Source organism: Emydura macquarii, unplaced genomic scaffold (assembly GCF_026122565.2).
Source record: "Emydura macquarii macquarii isolate MOO-44397 ecotype Brisbane River unplaced genomic scaffold, CSIRO-AGI_Emac_v2 contig_1477, whole genome shotgun sequence".
In the NCBI taxonomy this organism is placed as follows: Eukaryota; Metazoa; Chordata; order Testudines; family Chelidae; genus Emydura; species Emydura macquarii.
In genome coordinates, this window is record NW_027131614.1 from 20112884 (window position 1) to 20138812 (window position 25929).

At 38.5% G+C, this 25929-nt stretch overlaps 1 protein-coding gene across 1 annotated transcript in view; it reads right to left on the reverse strand.

Moving 5' to 3' along the window:
- RP1 (RP1 axonemal microtubule associated) overlaps positions 1 to 25929 on the reverse strand; it is a 307648-nt gene that overhangs the window by 107482 nt on the left and 174237 nt on the right. The window contains exons 26-31 of the mRNA XM_067553867.1: positions 23923 to 24148; positions 12742 to 12896; positions 11801 to 11879; positions 9035 to 9116; positions 6699 to 6754; positions 6495 to 6527 (exon numbers count right to left, since the gene is read on the reverse strand). Coding sequence (XP_067409968.1) covers positions 6495 to 6527; positions 6699 to 6754; positions 9035 to 9116; positions 11801 to 11879; positions 12742 to 12896; positions 23923 to 24148 — 631 coding nt within the window. The remainder of the gene's footprint in view (positions 1 to 6494; positions 6528 to 6698; positions 6755 to 9034; positions 9117 to 11800; positions 11880 to 12741; positions 12897 to 23922; positions 24149 to 25929) is intronic.

Below are 25929 nucleotides of genomic sequence, written 5' to 3' on the forward strand. Positions count from 1 at the left end.
AGGACAGCAGCTGAGGAGTGGGTATGTAAGAGGATAGGAATCCTCTGCTAAGTGGTTACATCAATTATTTTTATTACCACAAAAAGACAGATTTATAATCAATTGGTTGATATAATTAAATTTATTTATTTAAATAAATATAGTTTATTTTATTCATTCATTAATTTAATTTCTTAATGTATTTATGTATTTCACATGAAAATTATTTAATCTCATTAAGAGAGGGTAGATTACTTAAAGTGGAAGACATTAACATATGAGTTAAGTGAAAGAACTGTGTATTAGAACCCACAGCAGGCTGAACAGTACAAATTAAACCCTGTTTCTCAAATATTTTTGTCAATAAGAATGCCCTGCTCAGTTGACTATGAATTGATGCATCAAATTATTCACCAGGAATCCCAATTTAAAGCCCAGAGAATTCAGTGGGAGTTTTTTCATTGTTCCTCAATATGCTTTGGACTGGGCTAATTTAGACAGTATTTGGACAGTTGCCATGTATTAATTAAATTGATTGAAAACCCTGTAAATTTCATGAATCTTAGCACACAAAAACCCCCTAGAAATTGTATCAGTTATTAATTTTTCTCCTGTTTAAAAAATTGCAGAAAAGAAATCAAGGAGCAGAAACAATATAATGTGACTTAAATGCATGCTTGTGACCAAAAGTGTAGTTCTGACCAGCTGGATGGAATTTGCCCATGATTTCAAAACCACTGGGTACTTGTGGGAGCATGTTGATTTTAGGGGGCAAAAGGAACCTAACAGTGACAGGAAATTAAGAATCTGTGTTTAGATTGTGACAAGTAGTTTGATAGTGTTGTCATTTGCTGATGATTTTCATATAAAGGAAAACTATCTCATGATCATGTGTATGCCTACAACATGTGTTGTCAAGAGAAATTTTAGCAGCCTTTAATTCACTTATAAACTGGATATATTTTTTTCCTGTTCTTAAGCTGAATTCTTTTTTTCCTGCCTATTTTTTCCTCCATCTGTTTGTTCTCGCTTCCTTGGCTAATACTTTTCTCTTGTTTTCTTCTTTGTTCTGTTTAGCTTATCCTGTTCCACCCCCCATCCTACAGAGAAGGTTTTCTGTGTCACAGCTGGTTGTTCTGTGACTCTTTTGGGTTCAGATCCAGAACACCAGGCAGATAGGCAGCTCACAGTCAGTCTGGTGGGTAACAAGCTAGCTGGAAGGATTCTTCCATTTGAACAGTCCTTTTAAGGTTATTTCCAGGAATGTAATGTGTGATAGATACAAACCTTGTCTAATGAGGAACTTTATATGTTAGATATTCAGGGTCAGCTTCAGTACTGTTGATGCATAGAGATGCAAATTACATCTCCTTGTGCCAACCTAGAATTCATGCTGTTGAGGGCAGTCATTGCCTGAACTGTTGCTCTTTTGGGTATTCCTTTGGTTTCTCCAGTTTCAACCAGGTCTTTGCCCAGTAACCCCACAGGCAGAAGGGCTGAAGCAAGACTACGAGTCACTATGTTCCTTAGCCACCCAGGCCATGCCCCATCTACAGTAAGCACCACTCTCTTTGTGGGCTTCCTTGGCTGCCTCTGGAACCTAATGGAAGAGAGATTGTGACCACCTTATATCACTGTGTCTCCCTGGTAGACCTTCCTGCACCTGGTCTCTGCTTTACCTCAGCAGAAGGCAGATAAGCCAGGGATGACTCTTTCCCAAGCCGAGAGAAGTCGTGGTGCATATCTGCAGGCTTTCTGCTGCGGGGTGTAGCATGCTGAGCGTGCATTAGCAGAGAAGGAAGACATTCTGAACAATGTGCTTTACGGTTGTATCTTTTCTTAATGATTATTTCCAAAGAAAGGTTAATGATCAATGAGCTGGGAGAGTTGGGAGTTTTCCAGGAAATGAATCAGTGGTTAACAGATTTAAGGCCTCTGAGGCATCTGCGTCTGCTTGTTCTCAAGCATTTACTTTTCATTCCTTCCACAGCCTAGTGTCCTGGCCATACCACTCTAACTGCATATTCTCTCAATTTGGTAAATTCATTTCAATCTGCTCACTCAAGAAGCAGAAGAGATATTTTGTCTAACACTTTGGCTCCCTTGGACATTTGCTTATTAAAAATGGTAGAGTTAGAAAAGAAACTGGTCTGCAAACACCAATTGGTTGATGTATAATGGGTGGTGGCTAACTAATTTATATTTGTCTTTTGTCCAAATCTTGAAATTCGTGCTCCACTTCTCTCAGTCCTTACTTGGACAAATCTGCCACTAAAATCAGTAGAAGCTGTGGGTGCTTAGCACCTCTGAAAATCAGGCCATTCATTTAGGTGCTTCATTTTAGATACCAGGTTTGAAAATTTTGGCCTTGGTATCTACCATGCATGGCCACATATAAAGAGATGCATTTACTTAGCACATCTTGTACCACTGAACTGGGTTAATGTCAGTGGATTGTTTTATCTGTATATTATGTTATAAACTATGGCCCTTTTAAAAAAAAAAATCTGTCAGGGACTTGTTAAATGAATTAAGAAAGGAAAGTGGAAAAGCTGTTCCTCATCAAAGTATCAAAATGCTGTCTTCTAAAAATCAATGTAACGAAGGCTTTCATTTTTGTGTTAGCCCAGCAATGCTACTTTGTTAGCTTTAATAAATGAAGCCGAATCAGTCTTAATGCCATCCTCCCAACCAGCTTCTTTGACACTTTGACACACAGAAGAAATGCTAGCTGCAAAAGTGGGAAAATCAAACCTGCAATGACTTTTGCCCAAAGAATCAAAAACATTTCAAATCGACACTATATTTTAAGAGAGAAAACTGTAAAATCAACAGATGGACAAATAATAGAGGAGGCTACATCTTCTTATATAAGCTATGTAGGTTATGGGTGGCGTTTTATAGATATTGCCTTTTGCATTGCATTTTCAAATCTCAGTGCTATATGTTCTCAGGACTGTTAAGGACATACCACTTTGATAGACATAGTAGTTCCTTAAATTATTTTACTGAGGGAGTGTACAGAGATGATGGACATGTGACAGTTTCTTAGGTTGCTTACTTTGCTTGTCTTTCAGTAGCTTGCTATAGAGTTTGCCAGACTGCTTGGTTTGCTTCTACAGTAACTTCAGCATCCGCCTGGCCATGTGCGTTGTCACTGCCATTTATAGAGAGGGTTGTGACAGGACATTATCAGCAGAACCCTGATCACTGACATTGCTGCAGCCTGAAGAGGGCTGCAGGCCCAGCTGGAGGCAGCTAATGTTTCTGCTGGAGGATTAGGAGTACCCGGGTGGTTAACAATGTAACTGGGAGGATATAAGTGGGAGGAACAGGAAGCAAGAGGGGAGCTCAGAGGATGAATCTGGGCTGAGGGGTGAAGGCTGTGAGGAAGCATACATTTGCTCTAAGTCTGTATTAAACTGTCATATTTTGTAATGGAAGAATAAATACATGGGGAATGAGTAACAATTTGGTGTGTGTTTTTGACTGTGAGACTGCCTGTGATCATCAGCAGAAATCTGAAGGAGGAGAGGGATCTAAAATCTGAGGAGAATTTTTTCTGTTTTCTGTATTTGTTTTTATATATATTTCTGCCCAATCTCCTCGCACAATGCAAGAAGAATCAGTCTAAAAATATCTAACTGAACTGCTTTCACTGCTGCTGAACCATATTCTGTGCAACACCCAGAAACCCCGAGCATTTCATGAACCACACTGCAGGAGTCCAGCTGCTTTTATCTGACTGCAACATAAACAACTTTGTTGTACACTATGTCTTGCCTCTTCCCTATCATTGGAGAGAAAATCCCTTATTCTGCACTATTCTGAGACTCCACCTACCATGAGGCCGGGGGAAGAGGGGAGAGAGAGAAAAGAGAAGAGAAGAGAAAGGAAACAGTAAATCATCCCTGTAGTGCAACCAGAATCTTTACAGGATGGGGAAGTGTCTGATTCACCCTGATTCTCCCTTGATTCTCATTTAAGTGCAATTTGAAAGCAATTATCCATCTTTTTTGCCAAGACAAGCCCTCTCTCTTGCACCAAGCACACATCTTGGGATGAAGAGGGCAGGAATAGATCTGCTGCCTGGCTTGGTTTGACAGAGTCTATCCATAATCCGCAGATGATCGAAAGGGAGCTTGGTGTAGGTCTACCTGCTGTAGGCAGAATCCTTGCCTTCGGTATCTGTGTTGCAGCCCGTTTGCTGGTATCTAGAATGAATGCTTCTTTTATAGAAAGTAGAATGCCAGCCTGACCGAAAAGTGCTGAGATTCAACCTAGTGCTCAAGAGACCTGCTTAACAATGACACTCAACTCAGTTTCAAATACCCCTATTTGGGGAGAAGGCAATGGGAAAGACAACAGCTGAGCAACGTTAGCCATATCTAGATAGAATGAGGTTCTCTGGCTTCAAGAGTGACTTATTCTCTCTAAACTATTTTGATGTTGCGATCTTTGCTTTCAAACAGACCTTCACACAATAATCCACACTTCTGTGACCTGGAGGCAAGGCTGGATTACTATAATGCTTTTTTCTGATGGCTTCCCTTGGAAATCACTTACAGGCTGCAACTACTGAAGAATGTGACATTTTAAGCTGCTCAAGAGCCTTCACTTGTGAGAATCAGAAACACCAGCGCTCTGCCATCTGCAGTGGTTGTCTGTTATTCTGTGATTGTGTTTAGTGTTTAAAGCCTACAGTTTATGAGAGGGACAACCTGTCATACTATGGTCTGCAGTGCCAATTGAGATCATCAGAGTTGAAACTGCTGGGTGCAGACTTGAAAGGTCAGAGAAAAAGTCTTCTCCATCAAGAGTCTGTGGCTCTGGAGTTTTCTCTACACTGCCCTATACTGCACACCAGTGGATTCTTGTAGGATTGAGTTCAAGACCTCCTTCCTAACCCCTTTTTTCTGTTAATCTCCCGCAAGCCTCAGGCTTCTCTCTCATATTATTCAATAGATATATGGCATAGCTGATTAGACAACACAGATCGAAATATCACCGATACTTGGATGACACACAGTTCTACATCTCCTTTACATAAAAAGTACTGTCTCCATGCCCAGATGAAATCAGCACCAGGATGAAGAAGAGATGGCTAAAGATGAATCCAGCAAGACAGAAGTGTTGCTGAGGTTTTTCAGAAAATTTGCTTTCTCTTTAACATTCCCACTATTGAAGCCATCTGTCCTCAGACCAACAAATCAGCTTTAGTGCCCTTTTAGACTCCTCAGTGCTACTGAAGGCTCAGAAAGACATGAGATAAAGAACACCTTAATACCTTATTGGCTGGCCAGAAGATTGTGCCTCATCCTGTCAGACACAGACATAGTCATGCTTGATTATTGCAACAGAATACATTTAAGAATGAAGTCACACAGCCTGGTAAAACTCAGAGTGGTACAAAACACAGTAGTCCATCTTCTTAGCAGCACAGATGGCCATGAACACATCTTCCTGATGCTCCACTCTGAGCTGCCTGCTTTTTGAATACAGAGCCCAATTCAATAATAATCAAAACTCTCCATAAGAGAGTTGCCTCTCCTTCCATGAAAGCTACATTCCACTGGAATGATAAAACTGTTGACCAATAGGGGAGACTTTGAGAGTAGGACACCAAATTTTCACTGAAGTTGGACCTAGATTTAGCCTATGGGACATATCCTACAAAAGGTAAGTGACCACAAAAGTAACCATTTTCAAAAATAAATGCCAAGCTCAGTTCTTTGACTTTATTTTCTCTCAATAAGGTTTTCAGATACAGACACCAACTCACCCACCACCCTCACCAACAAATGTAAATCAAACATCTATGAACTCATCAAACTATTTTCTCCTTAAAGTTGGCAAGAAAGAAAAAGAGATTCTACTTCTAGTTTTAAATACTTGGGAGATACTGAGATACTATGATAGGCGCTATATCATTGGTAGGTAAGTAGACAGATAAGACAGACTTCTAATATTAAGATTTCATTAACTCAGCCAATTTTATTCAACCAAATGAAGATATTGCATTTAACTACAATGACCAATTTTATAGCTTAAATCTAAATTATTTCTGGATACTCTTAGAAAACACTGCTGAACTCTAACCTAAATGTGTTTCCACTGTCACTTCACAATACATTTTTCACTTCACTGATGCTTGTTGCGGGAGCTGTCCCTGTGTATTAAATGACAGTGACACTGGGTAAACAAACCAGTTCTTGAAATCTGTTCTCAGAGGAATTCCTGACTGATTTCACAACTGAATAATAGAAATAGGAAGAAAACCAAAAATGGTTTGTGTGAAGTATTTTTTATTCTCAATTCATTTAAAAGACTTGATGCATCATATTTATAGATTATCACCAGCCAATTTCTGTGCATTTCGCCTAGTACTTGATACTGTACATAAATGATTACTGTGCAAGGAAACTCATTTGCTTCACTTATTTGTTCACTTAATACTGAAATTGAATTAAACTTCAAAATCAGTGTTCCAGGAAGAGAATATAAATGTTTCTCACCTTTGGTGGATGCCTTCTTCAAATCGTCATTTTCTAAAATAAACGAATAAATTAAAAAAAATTGTCTTAAGCAGCTTTATCAGCAAACAAATATGTCCAAAGTTATAATTTCATTCACAAAGAGCTTTCATGTTCTCAACATAACTAGTCATTTGATACCTGAAATATTTTTATAATGCAAATTCTCTTTACAGGAATACTTACTTTTAGCAATTAGCTCTCTCTCAGTCTTCCCATCATCCTGGTACTCATCTAACCATCTTTCATTATAAAAATATAATAATTAGAGTTAGGGCAGTTAGCAATTAATCTTATTACAAGGAATCTCAGCATTATTTCCCCTCCTTTCACCAATGTTTTTGTGCATCTCTTGTCAAGCTGAGTCTTGTAAACACTTACTGGGCCAAATTCTCTGCTGGTATGAATTGGCACAGCTCCACTCATTCAATGGAACTATGCCAATTTATACCAGGGATAATTTGGCCCATTATATTACTACCAGCCAATTGGATTACTCATGGTGGTTAGCACTACACCTGGTCGTAACTAGTAAGTATTGGTGCCTTAGATTCTAAATTCTGAGAGGCAGGAACCCTGTATTTTATTTGTCTGTTAAGTTCAATGCACTCAAGATGACACAATCTGTGTAGGCCAGGAAGCTTCTAGAGTTTCTTCGGATGGGCAGCTATGAAGATTAATTTGACCTCAATTTTGCCCTTCATTGTACATTGCAGAATTTAAAAGGCTTAACCCTAAACTTGACATGCTACAAAAATACACCCATGTGTCTTCAACTGATCCCCCTACCTGGCATTAGAACTTTTAATAGCAATTAAATAGGTTCTCTTATTTAAAAATATTGGTAATCAATGTAAGCTTCCAATTTACTGGTTCCCTTTTGGTGTATCTTTTGTTTAAACCTAAACAACTGCAATCCATTCTATTCTCCTTATACAAAGTAACTATGTGAATAAATCTCTTGTGTATAAAGAGAAGACTAGACTCCGTTATGTTTAAACTATTGTTGCAATAAATACCTTGATTAACCTTTGTGAATTCTCTTCTGATCCTTTCCACGAAACCAAAAGATTACTAACCATTTTTAAAAATAGACAGGAAACTTTGGTTTTTGGTAGCACTTACTGCAGGCAAAGAATTACAGAGCTCCTCTAGTTCTACAGATAACGTCTCTAACCTTTTTCTAGTGCTTAATAAGTTCTTTTTGACAAGGCAGTTTTATAGCAAGTCCACAGTCTTAGTCAAGTATCCCTCCCTTAGGAGGAATCTCATAAAATCTCACTGACATTACAGAAACAATTGTCTCATCCATCTACTCTTCAAATAACCATCTGTAATGTAAACCAAACTAATTTCACAGCCTAATAGATTAAAAAAAAAAACCCTAATCATTACACTAAGAGTTTTGTAAGAAGCAAATAGTTATTAGCTAACAATTTGCAGGATTTTTGCAAATAGAATTTTTTTTAATTAGAGGGGAATTTTCACTTAAAAACAGACAATGTTTCCTTTCTTAACTGAATTTCTAATTGATAATCAAGATTGTAAGACAACCATCCCCTCCCATCCCCCAAAAAATCATTGATCTGACATCAACAACTATTTTGTAGTCAAAATATATATATACTCCAAGGATTTGGAAAGCCAGTACTGCAGTGCATATCTGCTTGATTTTAAAATATGCGCATCTGAATTATTTCTATATTGTTAGATACAATACACACACATGCACATATATGCGTCTTTAACTCCGTCTGCTGCAACTCTATTTCAAGTTTATATGGTGGGGACTTCCTTCAACATACAGATTACTCAAGGGTCAGGCTGTTGCCTTGGGTAGCAAAATTTCTGGAGCAAAGGAATGTTTAGTGGCTGTGACTTGGGGCTCCGAGAGTTGAATATTTTCCAATTTTGCCTAGGGCAGCAACAGTCTAGAGCCAGCACTGCAATAGGGAAATAGACCTTGTTAAGTGAGCAGAAACATTTTAACTATCTTCTGGGAGAATATCAATTATGGTTTTTTTGCATCTAAATGTAAAGTTCTTTTCAAAGATTTCCAATATATTAGGTTCACCCTAATGACCTTTAGTGACTGGGAAATGCAAAATGAACTGGCCTAAATTCTTATGGTTGGAAACTTTTAATGTAATATCTTTTAAGCAAGAGAGAATTGAAAGGTTATTTGGTTTGATCTGGTCTGTATGCACAAGGTAAAGGAAAAATGATTGCATCTTTTCACCTACACAATATTTGAGCTTCTGACTTTCTTCATCTTACTCCAAGTCCTCCCAAGCTAATCCAGCAGCCTTTTCTGCATGGCTTGGAGGAGTGAATTCTATTCACGCCTTACTCCCTGGAAAACTGCTGGGCAGGACTCATATACTCAGGCTTTGTGCAGGCACCAAAGTGTGGGGGCTTGGTTTTTTTTTTTTTTTAAGTGTTTGGCTCCCATCCTGCAATGTTTTCCTTAAACTGCTCACAGTATAGCAAACTACCATTCTGATTTTCCATGAATGGCATACCTGTTACAGGGAAACACAGCTTCATGATCATCATCTTCCTCTTTAAATTTGACAATAACCTTATCAAGGAACCATCCATTGCCTGGGTTGAAATGACAAAAGTTTACTTGCAAGCTTGTCTTTTTTGGAGAAAAAAATAAAATCTTTACGAGAAAAGTATAAACAAAGCTAGATGCTTTCCCAACAGCAGATCCTATTAGGTCAAAACTCAGTTAAAGAAATGAAAAAATTAACCTATTATCCTCACAAGATTACCATTCTACTGGACAATATTCTTATGCATAGGCAAGAGATTGTTTTGATTTAGCAGAGTATGGTTGGTGTGGAGAGGGAGGTTTACTAACATCTGTAAACTGCCACCCACACTCCCACTCCAAACTATGTTCTTATATTGCTTTTGTTCAGGTTCACATATGGGTATTAGGACAACATTCTGCTTGTGTAATTTACCAGGATTCATCGCAAGGGCTGGAATCTTTGGCCTTTTGGGAATGAAGTACATGACAGTATGAATTCAGAAGGCATTAGATTACTGTATAAGATCTTCATTCATATGTGTTCTTACAATAGCTTTACAGGGTCTCTAATAATATCAGCTTTCAATCTTTAAAAGAGTGCAATGAAAATTACTTTAAATAAACCTCCAAGGCAAAGTATGGTGTAAACATTGAATGAGTGTTAGATTAACTAATTCTGATTGAAAAAAAATATTGAACTGAAGGGATTCTTCTTTTGAGATGAAAACCTCTTCACTGAGCCTTTCAAATTTGTATTTTCTTAAAGCCTTGGTTTCAAGGGCACATTTTGTTCAGCTTTTTCTTTCTATAAAGAAAGCAAAGCACACTCTGAACTAAACTTCTTGTAAGTTCTTGCCCAAGGTAATCACTTAACTTACATTTATGTAACACTTTGATGGTGAAAGATCCAAGCATTTTACAGACTATTCACACCGAGTTCACTTCCCTATCATTTAACTGCACTGAGCTACCACTCACCTACCACCATTCTCTGGGGTAGAAGACAGCAGCCATTCTCTACCAGCAATATTTAACAAGTGCTATATGCAGAATAACCACCATTTTAAAGAGAGGAATTGAGTAATAAGATAGTCAATTGAAAACTGAGGTGGAATTTAGGTAGGCTGAATATAACTATAACTAGAGTTTGGCCAGGAAACCCTATTAACACTATCATTCTTGGATAAAGGACAAAAGAAACGTTCAAGACCTTGTTTTCACATTTTATCTGAAAGATATTTCTCATAGGATGGTGACAAGGGCATTGATGCAGTACTAACTCAGAGGGAAGAATGCCACCTCCTGAATCATAAGAGCACCTCCTGGTAAACTGAGCGTTTTTCTTAGGCAAGGTTCATTCCAGCCAACAATTGGGAGCAGAAGGAAAATATTACTTTACAAGAAAGTGTAAATGATTTCAAGCCATCACATTGTGCATAATGCAACATTATGTGACTGTGCAAACTTGTTATTGTTTGCAGTGCTATTGTAGCCATGTTAGTCCCAGGATATGAGACAGACAAGGTGGGTTAAGTAATATCTTTTATTTGACTAGAAGAAGAGCTGTGTGTATCTTAAAGCTTGTCTCTTTCACCAACAGGAGTTGGTCCAATAAAATATATTATCTCACTCACCTTGTCAAACTTATTATTATTTCCCTTCTCCTCCTCCCTGTTTTCCTGCCAATTGTTTGCTACATTTACTTATTGCATCTGATCCTTAATTAGATTGTAAGCTCTTTGGAGCAAGGACCATATGTCTACATAGAGCCTAAAATAATGCAATCTGATCCTCATTAAGAAGTATTGACTGGGTTTGACCCTGCTTAGGTTAGGAGATCCAATCTGATCATAGTCTGCAAATACTAATTACTGTAACCATTTTGAAACGTCACCTCTTTCCTTTTACATTCTGCAAGTGATACTCAACTGTATTATAGAATGATAATGATCTCAGAAGCCTGCGGTGGGGTTCACCTCTCATCCCTGGGTATGATCAAGGCTACTCTCATTTTGTTGGAGACCATGCAGAGCAAATATAATGCCATCCACAATCCCTTTCTGCCCAACTCACATGAAACAAATGGACTAGAGTTGCCAGATTCTCTCTGTGTCCTCAATCCCAATTCTCTCTGTGTCCTCAACAAAATCCTGTGTCCTCAAATCCTCAATCTGTGTAAAAAATTGTTTCAATTCTCTCTGTGTCCTCAATCTGTGTCCACAATCCGATTCTGCCCAGCACACATGAAGCAAATGGCCCAGAGTTGACAGATTCTATATGTGTCCTCCTCACAGCTAGATGTTGTTGTTATGGTTCTCTGAGATTCCACTTGGTGGCAAAGTGGCAGTCAAATCACTGTTATAACTATTCTTGTATCTCATTTTCATTCACTGCCTATTACAGAATCATTTTATCTACTTCTTTATGAGTTACCCAAGTGAATTCTTGTGTGGTACTTTGTATGACAAATAAATAGCACTCTCTTATAAATCAGCTTGTAAAACAACAGCTAACTGTTGTTATTTGATACTAAACCCCAATTGCATTTTGCTACCTATTACCATAGCTTTCCATAATCCCTCCACTATGACTAGTCTGTAGGAATAAGTACTTGTGTCTCTTTCTTATTCTTCACACTGCAAGAACTTTTGTAACACTTTGTATGAAGGATGCTATATGTACAAATAAAGCATATTATGTTGTAAAACAGCTCGCAAAACAGATTAGTCACTAGAAAATTAACTCCTACCTGGACCAGTTCCATCATGGCTAATCACAACTTTCTTCAGGTCTCTTAGTGATACAGCCTTTATGAAGAAGATATCCACCTGCAGAATCATCAAAATGAGATGGATAAAGGCCTTGGCTCATGCAGGTCCTTGTACAATGTCCAGAAGTGTGGACAAGATTGTTGGCTTCCAGAAGAAACACAAGCAAAAGCTACTTATGTAAACAAGTACAGTTAAGCACTAGGCTTAAACCTCTGCTCTGAGTAGTAGCAAGGATGGTAAAAAATGGGCAAGGTATGGGTGAGGAATAGGTGTGTTTAGGATATCTGATCTAAGCACAAGTCTCACCATGCTGATGAGACACTTAACAACGTGTTCCCCTCTTGGATCTTATACCTACTGCTGATGAGCAGACAGAGAGGAAGCAAAGTAGTGTTCTCATTCATTCAGCATTAGGTTTCACCTCTGCTAGCTAGATCAAAGCCTTTGCTGCAGTCACACCTCTGATTGCAGTGTAGACCTACCTTAGCACCATAGAACTGCCTTGGCCAGCTCTTTTCTATGTCCTCTAAAGCCTACCATTTAGAGTCCAGTACTCCCCTGTGTAGGGAGCGTGTTGTGGGGAAGTAAGGGTGTGTAACTTGATTCTAAGAATTATATTCACCTAATCAGGGAACAGAAACACTATCAAACTCTGTGATTTGTGTGTCCAATCAAAACTAAACAGAGCACAAATTTTGAATATCCAATACTCACAGTAAACCATTCATTCATAATCTACAGGCCCAAAATTATTCAAATGAATTAATTATGTGAATAATTTTGAATAAATAATGTATCTGAGAAAACTAAACTGCTCAAGGACAAATGTATAAACAGAAAATGTCTACATATGTTGAAGAAACTATTTGCTACAAATAATTTGCTAGCATTGGTCAGTTTTGAACATTTTTCCCTTTACCTGTCCATGCTGAAACTTGATTTTATTATTCTTAGATATATGGAGCTTTCGCTTGCCAGCATCTCCTCTTGTTCCAATGAGGGTGACGTATACATTAGAATCTGTTTCAGCACCAAGTTTAGACCCAGTATATACATGGAGCTCATAAACCACCACTAAGAAAGGACAAACATTTGCATTATTTTTCTTTCTTATGTATATATATATGAATTTTTTCATCTACAGTTGGCCAGAAGATGGCACACCTTCTGTCCCGTTTGTAATCAGCCTCAGCAATCTATATATTCATCATGTCTGGGCTCAATTTGTAATTCTCTGTATCTAAATAAGAGACCACTTACCTTAAAAAGCTACAATTTGTTCTGAACAAAGCAGCCATCTGCTCAACAAAACAGGCCATTAAACACGTGTTCCCCAATGCTCTACTTTCTTCATTGTCTTCTTGCTGAGTACCAGGCCAAATTTAAGGTTTTGGTCCTATTTTTCAAAGACTTTTGGGGACTGGCTTAAGTTAGCCGGGAACTGTTTCACTCTGCATAATCATGACCTCAGGGAAAGATCTATGTTCCACCGGAATCATGGAACTGTCATCATCAAGAGTGAAATTAGTTCATGCAAAACACAGAACTTTCTCGGTGACTGGCCCACAAATCTGAATTTTACCCCAAGAAAAGATTGGGATGATCATCAACCCAAGCACTTTCACAGCAAATGCAAAACCCACTTTTTTGACTTAACCTTCCCACAATAACATCACAAAAACAAAAGAAACAAAAAATACATGTCTGGTCCTTGCTGACAAGACAGGTGAAGGAGAGAAAGAAATATTTGATGTGTGCACTTCAATAATTTTGGGATTTGACCAAATATCATGATAATGCCACTTTATAAGAACACACACAGGTGCTCACACATACTTGCATATGCACATGGTCTGTATTAGGAAACTAGACTGAGCATGACCAGCTAAAGGTGGCTAAACTCTAGTTACAATAAATGCTAATACTTTGTTAAAGAGCTCTTAACCAAAACATGTTTGCTAACATTTTTAATGCTTTTTTTTTCTATTCTAGACAAGGACAAACACATTTGCACATGTACATTTGCCTTAAAAATATTCTGGAAGATAATTTAGAAATAGAGTTTTTTTATTTAGATATTTTGAAGCGCATTAATATTATCGTAATTGTCCAAACAGTAGTAAAACGTCTGTTTCAAAATAATTATTTCCAGTAATTACATACTATTATATTCTGCTACACTGGTCAGTTATTAGGGTTTTTTTTTATATACATATATATTATGCTCCTAATTACATCTCAGTGGAATTTTTCCATGCAGTTTTCTATTCTAATCACAGCTGGTCACTTGTGCTGCTATCTAGTAGACAATAGGAAAGATTACTGTTTCAGAAATGGAGATTTTTAATAGCTTTCTAGAGAGAAGAAAGGTACTGGTAGGAGCATGGGATTACACATTTAAGCACAATCTTTAAGAAAGGGACAGAGGAGAAACCAGGAATATATAACAAATTACTTTGACCTTGGTATTAAACAATATCCTATAAGCATTAATTAAAGATACTACTAATATTAAATTATTATTCTTCCTTCCAAAGTGGTTCCTTAACAGTATAGACAGGAAGTGAAGAATACCAACATATGTATTTGCAGATGCAGAGGGAATTTAGGTAGAAAGAATGTGTGATTAACCGAATTGGAATATGACCAGGACACTTAGAATAGCACCTGTAACTCTTGCAGAACATTCCAAAAGATTTTTAATGACTTTGAACTGGAGTCTAAGCCAAACAACAGCATCTCCAACACTACCACCAAATAGGGAGTAGGATAAATGTGAAATTAAAGAATTAGAGTTAGCTTAAGTTTGGCTAAGGAAATATGTGTCTTGTAAAGAAAGTCCTTGACTAGCAAGTAGAAGGAAGGCCTTGAAAATAAGAAGTCATAAGGCAGAAGGAATGAAGTAGGGAGGATGTCTGGTTCAAAGAATAACTAATGAGATAAGGGAAGATTTCTAAAAAGGAGGCCTCTGACTGACAGGGGTGACTGAAGATGGTTTTAAATAAGAAAGAGAATCTGTTTTAAAATGAGCCACCATGGACTGTGTCACCCCACATGCAGGTATTAAAGCCTATGCGGATGCAGATGCATTGGAGAAACTGTTGGGCAGCAAGAAGAAGGGGAGGAAAGGCCTTGGGAAGAAAGGGGGGTGTCAATCTTATCTGAATTAAGACTAAGTATAAGGGTAAACTGTCTCAAATTGGTTTTTAGCTGAAATCAGTACTTGGCAATGGCATCACTTGTTTGCTAAAGGGTATAAAGATGTTAACTCTTAAAGAGTCCATTGCTAATACCTGCCTGATCACACTGGAGCCAACCAATATGGCTCTATGAACCCCTGGGTTTAGCCTGTTTGTAAGTAGCTTGGTCAAATTCTTATCAATGTTTTGTTACTGTTTGGGTGGAATTACTTATTATTTAGGCTTTTAAGGCATGTTTAGAGCAATCGTATAAGTATCCTTGGCCTTTGATTTAATAAAGGAATTTATAGTTAAATTAGTGTTTGGTAGTTTCCCATATGAATATTAATAATTTCAAATATTAATAATAATTCTAACATAGGGCATTAGTTCAGTACTGGGTCAGAGGGAAGAGTGCCATCTCCTGAATCACCATCGTTATTTCCTGTAACATCATGGTTTTCCTTGTAAGCTCTCCCATCATATTTACTAAGACTAAGCATACTTAGCTAATGAAACATAAGCCTCATCCAGACAAATACATCCCTGAGAAATTGTGTACAACTTGATAAAAACTAGTCACTATGTTGCCAGAAGAAATAGTCACTATGTTGCCAGCAGACAGAAGTGAAGCTGTAGGCATAATTAAGTTCTATATCAAAATGATTTTAACACCATACCTCATAGTATATTAACAATGTTTACGGATTAGCAATACTAAAATAGAAGACAATCCTCTTGAATTGATAGGGAACTGTTCAGATGATGGAGGGCAAAACATAATGGTAGACAACAATACAGGAAAAAAAGCAAGTAGTAAGTCCTACAGTGATAGGAATTGGGATACAGTTGTTTTTGGGTCAAATTTCCAAAACAGCATCTATGGGTTAGATTATGCCACTCTTATTTATATTGAGTAAGCAGGTCTCCTAGACTATTCGTGGAGGAAGGTACATACTGTGTATAATTGGTGAGAGTGTTGGAATCCGGCCCTCACAATTTTGCACACTTACCATTCGCAACCACAATTTTGAAAATGCAAACCACATGCAGGTGCTAACAAAAGGATGCAGACTTCTAACTACATCACTGAGCCAGCAAATTAGGCATACATCTATATTATTTGCACCTGCAAGTGATTTGCTTTCTTAAAACTGCAAGGGCAAATTTCTGTGCACTCTGTTTTAGCGGCTGGGTTGAGCCTTATTTGAAAATTAAGCCATTCAATAATTAATAATTTACAGGACTGAAATATGAACAGGTTACTTTGGGGGTGACATCAAACTGAACGATACCTGCCTGAATAATCCACCTAGAGTAAGAAAGATGTGTGTACTGAGTAAATGCAAAGACAAAAAAAATATATCTCTTCACCTCCTTGTACTAGACCTCCATCTCACCATCTAGAGAATTTTGGTTCTGATTATATACAGTTTATCTAGTCTTTAGAATGGAAGCTCTTGGGGCAGGGACTATGTCTTACTCAAGGTTTGGTACACGCTAATAATGCTCAGTAAATAATATTCTTATAGCAAAGTTAGTAATGGAGTGCATATTTTGATTAACTGAAATATACGTTATGATGTACTTCTTAGAGGGTGTCAAGCAGAGAAGGCCTCATTCAAAGAACCCCTGAGGGACAGCTACAGCAATTCCATCCAGTTGTTATTAAGTGGATTGTGAATAGTAAGCATCCTTTTGCCCAGATCCAGTGGACACTGGCTATAGTCAGACCTACGCAAGAAGTTCCTTTGTGTTACAGAGTAGCTGGATAAAAAGGGATGTTAATGCTCTGGCCAGCTGAGCTAGTGCAGGTTTAATTTTGAGATCAATGAGGGCCACATGACTTTGAGATGAGGGGTAAAACAGATACGGATACAGGGGAGAGACACGATACTCAGTGGTTTATTGAAAGCTGGAGACCCAGGGCCAGAAAAGGAAGCTGCTTTTAATTATACAGGCTGGATACAGTGACATCTTAGCTGCAATTTCCATATGTGAAATTGCCTGTGTGTAGCTTTGCTGTTGATTTGGCCATGTCTGTTCAAGGTAAACAGGGCTTGTTGCATACTGTAAATCAGCGATCCCCAAACAGTGAAGCAACATCCACTGTTGCAGCGGGGCCTGGGCCAGCTCCCATGGGGGACAAGGAGGGAACTCCATCCTTTCAGTCCTGATCCACCCACAGACCAGCTCTGCCCCCAGCCTCGCTCCTCCCCCAACCATGTTCAGCCCCCAGTCCTGCTCCACCTCCAGGCCCAGCTCCACTCTGCCCCCACACCAGTTCTGCCCTCATTCCTTCTCTGCCCCCGACCAGCTCCAGCCCCAGCTCCTTGCCCATCCCCAGCTCTGCCAACCTCCACTGTTGAGAAAGCCTTGGCTGTGCAGTAATGGAGGCAGGAGCATGGACAGATTCCATTAATGGTAAGGGAGGTGGGGGCGTGACTGGAAAAGTTTGCACACCACTGTTGTAAGTAAATAAGTCACACTAGGAGATATCCTAAATCTTGCATCATTGGCTTCTCTTCCTTTGAGAAACTGACACGCTCCAAAGACCCATATCTGCCGCTACTAGTCAGCAAAGGGGCAACATATTTAAAATTGCTACATTTTTCACATTGCCATCATAAGTCAGTCATAAAACTATCATAATTAGAGCCTGATGGTCCTAATTTCCCCAGTCTAGTGCAGCAGATTCATTCCAGTGTAACTCCACTGATTTCAATATAGTTATGCCAGCATAAAACTGCTGTAACAGAGTAAACATGCAGGCCTTCAGTCAAAAAAAAAGGAAGAGAAAATACTGGAAAATACACTCTAAGCAGAACCAATAAATGCAAATCAGTAGACATTATTTCAGCATTATGAGAGCGACTTGTTAAACTGAGTTTAGACTGCTGTGTCTGATGTGGGGGCATCAAAGGGATAGAAAAAGGCAACGATCATGATAAATGATTTAATATAGATTAGTTGAAAAAACTAGGATAGCACTTGCTACTAAACTGACTTTTGGAAAATATATCACTGAAATCTTCAAGTAGCTATACAAGGATTCTTTAAATAAGCTCTAAAATCAAATGGAAAACCCCAGGACTTGAGGTCACGGATTGAAGAGTTGAAACAAGAGAGGTAAAATGCTTTCATGCAGAGGACGGTGAACTTATGAAAGCCCCCATCAAAGACAGATGTAAAAGCTACAATAGATGTTTTCAAAAGAGAACTGAATAGTTACTTAACATTAAAGACTATTACAGGAGTGCAGTGATGGGAGCCAGTGCTTAGGTACCTAGTTTGGACCTTTTCAGACCATAACAATGCAGCTTTTTACTAACTATTGAGATTTTATCATGCACCTTGTGTTATCTGGTGTTTTTCTTAAAATCTCAGCTCCTGGGGTCTACTGATTACATGAGAAACTGAGTTATCATTTAAAAGATAAGTATCTAAGTTCCTATGGTTGTGGCAAAAAACCTTGAAAGGTAACCAAAGTGGATTATAATGGCTCAAAAAACCAGAAGAATCCAAACTATTATTTTTAAAAATCTAATGATATGTGGAGCCTGACTCTTGGTTTTTGATATGTGGGACTGGCAATACTGCTGATCTCAGGTCATCAGTAAGAGTTATTATGGTCCCCATGCTGCAAGCACTCTGCACAGGGAACTCCTATTTATTTCAAAGGGAGTTACATTCATGGATGGCTTGCAGACTCAAACCTTATAGCGCAACATTATTTGTCAGTTTTACCCATTGTTTATATGTGAAAGTATTGCAGATGGTTTTGTTTGAAAGAAAAAATTGATGTTGATATCTTAACATGTTTTGGAAGGAGGAGGAAGAGGCATATTTGATAGTATTAAAATGGAAGAATAAGGGAATGTGTACACTGACGGCAGCAAAGTCGCCACCGTCAGATCGACCTATCTGGATTGATTGAGTGGTCAGTGAAGACCCACTCAATCGATCCAGAAGTCAACGCAGTAAAACCACCCCCTCAAGTGGTGTAGCGCTGCGTCGACGGGAACGTGGTTTCTGTCGGCGCAGTGCAGTGAAGATGCCGCGCAGAAGTGAAGCACAGCAATCAACGGGAGCAAGCTTGCGTAACTCCCGTCGACTGTCACCAAATCACCAGTTAAGTGTAGACCACGGCTTAAGAAACTAGAAGTCACAACTCTGTAAATATTTGTCTTTTCTCTCCACATACTATAAATCAGCATTCCAAACTCAACACTATTCAGAGTAACTCTATTATCAGAATGTAAAAATGGTCACCTTCACTATTTTAGAATCCAAGCTAATAGCAGTAGAATTTAAGATGAAATCCAAGCTAATAGCAGTAGAATTTAAGATGAAGTATAACTTACATTTTTTTCACTCAGACTGTATATGAGATAAGCTTTTTTGACATTTACAGTTGTGTGATCATAATGACACAAATTGCCCAAATTATTTTCAGATCAGGTAGCTGCTATTAGTTCACATTGCTGAAAATTTCATGTGAAATAGCAGCTGACTCTCATTTATTGTTCCCCAAAAGCAGTAATTTCCCCACTATCTGGAAGTGATCAATGCAAACATTATGGCATGGAGACATTTCAGTCATGACTCCTCTTCCACTTTACAATTTCCTCTGTCATTTTATTTTCTTGATTTGAAGTGATATGGTAAAATATACCTGAAAACATACCAGGCAAATATTGTATGCAGAGATCATGATGGGAGTTTAAGTATTGCAGGTCTAGGCCCCAGTTCAGCAAGGCTACTCATCTACATAAAGTTATTAATGCATAAACATTTGCAGGATCAGAACATCTGGAAATGATGTTAAAACAGTAGAGAACCAGCATTTCTAACACTGTAATACCATGCTATCAAAAGATGCTAGAAAAACAAATATATTGCAATTCTCAAGGGGTTTGTTACAAAATGACACCAGAGAATATAGGAATTCCCATACTGCATCAAATAAAAAATGCTCTATCTAGTCAGGTATCCTGCATCTGATAATAGCCATGGTCAGATGCTTCAAGGGAAGGCAAAAAAACCCCAAACATACTTCCACAGTACAAGTAAGTTTGCAATATGGAAGCAAATTTCTTACTGATCTCAGCTATTGATCACCTTGTGCCCTGACATACGTTGATTGATAAGCCTGGTAATTCTATCTTAATTAATGAAAAGGAAAATATTATTCTTCATACCATGAAGGAAACCTTTCAACCAGGAAAAAGTGCAGGTATTAATTTTGGTCAATGGATGCTTGCCTCAGATTGAATTTTTCCATAGGTACTTGGAACATCTCTAGTGGTAAGATGGTGATAAACAGTTGATAGTGATAAAAGTAATAACATTTAGACTTTTAATATTTTTGGTCACCTTTGTACCATCTTATGATGGATGTGGTCCACTGACAACACTAGAATCACACATAAAGCCAGCCAGCCTTCGAACTGATGTTGTAACAGACTGGACATATTATGAGAAAACTATTATAATGCTCTCTGTAGCTGTTCATAAATTTTTCAGATTTTTTTCCTGATTTCTCTCAGTCCAAAAGTGATTTTTTAAAAACGTTTGAGCCAAATCAGTTAAACTATTTTTGAATTATTCAAGCAAGGACAAAACAGATTTTTCCCCTTTATGTTCACATCACAAATTTTGCATTGAAATAACTTGAAAACAAATTTTAAAAAATCAAATTTTCTTGTACTGTACAGTTCTTTGAGATCAAAATCATAAGCCATTTTTGAAAAAAAAAAACCAGTTCTGCAGTTTTAAAGTCATGAATATTTAAAGTAAAATTGTGAGCACTTAATGCAGAATTTTTTTTATGCTCTTGTTTATGCATAACACAGTTGAGGCCACATTTGTCAGTCTTAAAGATCCATCACTTTAATCACCCTTAAATGGATTTTCTTTGAGTTTGTTTAGTGTATTTCACAATAAGGCTGACCAGATGTCCCGATATTATTGGGATCATCCCAATATTAGGGGCTTTGTCTTACATTGACAACTATTCCCCTCAGTCCTGATTTTTCACATTTGCTATCTGGTCATGCTAAACACAATGGGATCATACCAAGTCAAGTCAAAAGAACACTGATTCAGGGGGTGTAAAAATGATGAACACTGGAAGTCAGCAAGACTGAACTGCAGGGAAGGAATTTCAAGTGTAATGGGAGTGAAATGCAAGGAAGAAGGAAGATAAGATGGGAGAAGGAGATAAGAAGAGGCACTTAGACATGGGGTTGGTAGGTCGGGAAGTAGGAAAAAATAAAACCTGAAGTGTAGAAGAAAGGGCAGAGTTATGCAGAACCTTGAAGGGTGAAAAGTCTGAATTTGACATGGAAGATGAAGGGAAGTCAGTGAAGACATCCTAAGCAGGGATGAAAACATCATTTTGAGCAGGAAGATTATTTTAGTGGCAGCATTTTGAATTGGCTGGTCTCATGAAAGGAAACAAGCAAGCGGACCCGGGAAAAGTTGTCAAAGTCAGAAACAGAAGGAGATAAAAAATGAGATTTTAGAGATGATGTAAGGAAGAACTGACAGGAACTGGTAGCAGCCTGGATTTGAGGGAAGCGATCGGGCAGGTAGAAGGTGGCAAAGGAAAGAGCAATCAAAATCAATTCCAAGGTTTTTTAAAGTCTGTATTGGGAGGATAATGGAATTTTGAATGGCGAAAGCAGGGAGAAGACACAATTTAAAGGGAAAAGATGAGTAATAAAGATCAGTGGCAAAGAACAGCAATAAAAAATGAGTTTAGATTATAAAAAATACTTTTCATTTTGTTTAATTTTTTTTTTTTTTGTGGCAAATTATTCTTATTAAGTGAATTTTGTGCTGGTGAAAGGTACCCGACTGACTTGAAAGCACCAGAGACAAATTATAAAATTGTATCTGATTGTCTTTAGGTAATATGTAGTACATTATTTGTTTTGTTGGATAAAATTACTTGAGATGTGGTTTGTTCAGTACTTGTAAGCAATTACCCTTGTAAATGGGAAATGCAAATGGAGAGTTTCTTTCTCTGGCCATGGAGAAACAGAAAATCCTGGGGTAGCCCTGCTGAGTTTATATTGAAGTTCAATTTAAATGAATCCAAAATCAATAGTTAATTTGTAGCTATAAACTTACAAATTTATGAAATTTCTAAAACTCATATAATGAATATATTTTACTGGCTGCATACATTTTAACAAAGATGGTGTCCCTGTAAAGACAACAATAGCAATAATATGCCACCACTTTTAACAGGGCTGAACTAATGTCCTGTTTTGAGAATATTCTCAACAATATACACAGTAGACATGATTCTCCAGTGCCTTCCACCTTGTGTAGCCATTTACAACTGGGCAAAGTGAGTGTACATATCAGACTAGTAGTATTTTACATTTCCTTGGCACAGTTGTAAATGACTGCCCAGTGCAGAATCGAGTCCCGTGAGTCAAATTCATGCCTGTCGCAAACTCTACTAACGTCAGGTATTAATTTTCCTATTGCACCAATGTGTGGCATTTATGTCACTAGAGGTTCTCAAGAGCGATACTATTGATCATGGTAATATTGTTTCCAGATTATACGGGCCTCAGTTCCACCTGCTCAATCCCAATTTATGTAACACCTTAATCAGTGAGGGTGATGGGGAAAGGGAAAAAGGGCAGGAGTTTGAGGGGGAATGAGTTTGTATCTCTGTCCTTCCCAACATTTCGATGGCCTGTGCTCTATAAGAGGTCTAAACAGATGATCTAATGTCCCTTCTGGTCTTAAAATCTATGAAAGAATTTTTTTTGTTCCAACCTAGATTGCTTTTGGGGAAAATTACATGCCTCCTAACAAGAGATTTATCATTTGTTTACATCTTTTGGAATTAATTGATTGTCAGGGACTGCATGCATGTGAATGTTCTATACATTGAGTCACTGATTCCTTGCATTCCCACTACCTCATCTCAAATACAATTTGCCTGAACTGTAACATAAGTACATTCTAGTGCAGGCCTATGGTGCCAGATCATAGCTGCACCATCATCCTGCTAATGCCAAGGGAATTCTATACAAAAAAGTGATAAATTAAATCATTTTTTCCAGCTCCCTGAGCTGCTATAAAGCCCAGGAGTTGCTGGGTTTTTTAAATTGTTTTATGTGTTCTTTCTGCTCCACTTGTAAAAACTAGTACTGTCATCAAAAATGTGGATAACCTCCGAGGTCTTCCCAGAGCCATCCACAAATTATATATTTCAATTTAAAATCTCAACTTTAGCTTATATCTGGTTTGAGCAACAAAGACCCATTGGCCCAGATCCTGGGCTGAAGCTATGAAACATTTTGTGCAATTTAGGAATAGGTGGCATCAGTGTCATTTCAAGCCATTCTGGTGTTCCCCTGATGCCCAGTCACCGTGTGTCTTTGGGTTGCTTTCAGTAGAACCAGTTGCCAGTGTTTTAGGAGGCAGATGCAGCAGCCAAGCATCACAGGTGCATAGGGATACACTGGCCATATCCCTTGGCCTCAGGAAGAAAAGGAATGGTGTCAGAACTACTACATTGGATCTGTGTTGGGAGGGATTGTCTTGGGGTATGTCTACACTGACGGCGGCAAGTTGCCGCCATCAGATCAACCTTTCTGGATCGATTGAGCGGTCAGTGAAGACCCATTCAATTGATCCAGAAATCGACGCTGTAAAACCACCTCCTCAAGTGGCGCAGTGCAGTGCCATGCAGAAGGGAAGCACAGCAGTAGCTCTGCGTAGCTTGCATAACTCCCGTCAACTACCGCCAAATCTCCAGGTAAGTGTAGACCAGGGCTTGATTACATAGCTTCTAGGCAACTTTGCACTGGGGGAAACATGAACAGCTCACAAACCCAGGCTATGGTCCTTTAAGTTTAATAAATATCTGTTATAAAGTACACAGCACATACTTGGCAAAAGCTCCTTTGCAGACTTTCCAATTGCTACTTCTGTCCACGTGTCTCCATCATCCTGATCTTCAGCTAGCCAGCAGTCTACAGTCAGACAAATCTCCCGGTCAGAGATTGGGGCCATTCTTTGAAGTCTCACCTCCTCTAGGTACCAGCTAGGATCATTTCCACTGTTGTCATGACCAATGCGGATTTTATACAGTTGCCCAAGACCTTTGAGATTAATCTGTAATTGCAAAAACAGAAGGGGAGTCTGTTAAAACATTGAATTGTATCAGTTCATCTTGTACAGATAACTGTGCCTATAAACTAAGCACACAATTAATGTGTGGCTCTAGATTTGTACCTTTTGGAAAATGAGGCTTTAACACATATTGAACCAGATTGTGAGAGTGGTAACTCACATCAAGTAGTATCTGTGACAGTCAGGATCCAGGTACCCCAAGGGGAGAAACAGGAGCTCTGAACCCCAAAGAATAAGAAAGACCCTGATTGTCACAGTTTCTCACTGCACAAGTCAGTTAATTGACTGTAGTGGTGTATGATATTTTCAGAAAGAGTAAGGGGATCAGACAATCTGGCTCATTTTTTAGGTCTCCTTTTGTGGCTGAGAATTCAAACTTTCTTTTTCAGAATAAAACTATATAAAGATTTAAATAAAAAGTCATTTTTCTATCATTGCTGCATCAGAAGGTACATTTTGCCAGGCACTTTCTCGGCAGGGCACTTTTAACTATTTCTACAACTCATCAGTCTTCAGTGGACCATTTTATCTGAATCTTCTATTTTTATGTGCGTTGGTATCAGGGGTTAACTGTTTCTGCAAACGCTGACATCCACATCATAGCGAATTTAAACAGTAAAACACAACTATTATGCCTCACAGAATACTGCAATATTGACATAAGAGCCACTTTGTCTTGGGCTGCAGAAGACATTTGCTGAGCAATGCAGAAGGCAGCAACCTAAACATAAAAAGCAGGGTTAAGCACTTTATAGTCTCTCATCTTCCACGATGACTTTGAAAGCTGTTGATATGGAGTAAAATCAGAGAGACTAGTCTGACAGAAAAATATCTGGTATTCTTTCTCCATCATACCAAACTAATTGTGCTCAACATAAAGGCTGATTTGGGCAACCTGTTAAGACAAACATGATCTCGTTAGTCAGCATGACTAAAAATGACGAGGACTACATTTTATCTTAAAGGCACAGCCAGTGCAATAGAGGGTTGTGTAATGGTCCACCATCCCAATGCTCCTAGAAGCTTTATTCCTCAGGCAGGCATAATGCTCTCTAGGAGCACAAAGGGAGGGTTGCCACTTTACCACCTCTTCACAGGATGCAGGTTATGCTTCCTCTCTGCATGGGGCCAGCTCTGTGGATCTGGAAGGAGTAGGGTCACTCTCCTTCTTGAAAGCTTTGCACTGTCACTGACACTAGGCTGACATGCCCTGCTGCTTCCTGGGCACAAGGGCTACAGCTGTGCCTGGAAATGGTTCAGGGATAGGGAAAAGATTCTTGAATCCTCTTCCTCCTCTCTTGTATTACTGAGCCAAGCCAGGCACAATTAAAGCCAGGTATGGCAATGACATTATGTATGACACTTAATCAATATATAGCAGTGTGCCCACAGCAGCATTATATGTTTAACCAAAGGTGTTACCTGCAGCAGAGAGTCATGGCATTGGAAAGTGGATTGGTAAAACTGACACACATAAGGGTTATGGGGCTGATATTTAGAGCCAGTGGATAGCAGCGGGGAAAGATCACCCGATCTGACTCAAAGAAAGTGTAGGCAATGTCAAAGCATAAAGTGAGCTGGATCGAACAGGGTTGCAAACCTGTCATCCAGCCTCTAAAATTTAGACTCCTAAGGCGAATATGTCACAGGTGACAGAGTAGTATAAAAATATTTAACAAGTTCCAGAGGGGTAGCTGTGTTAGTCTGCTTTCAGCAAAACAGCGAGAGTCCGGTGGCATCTTAAAAACTAACCAATGTATTTG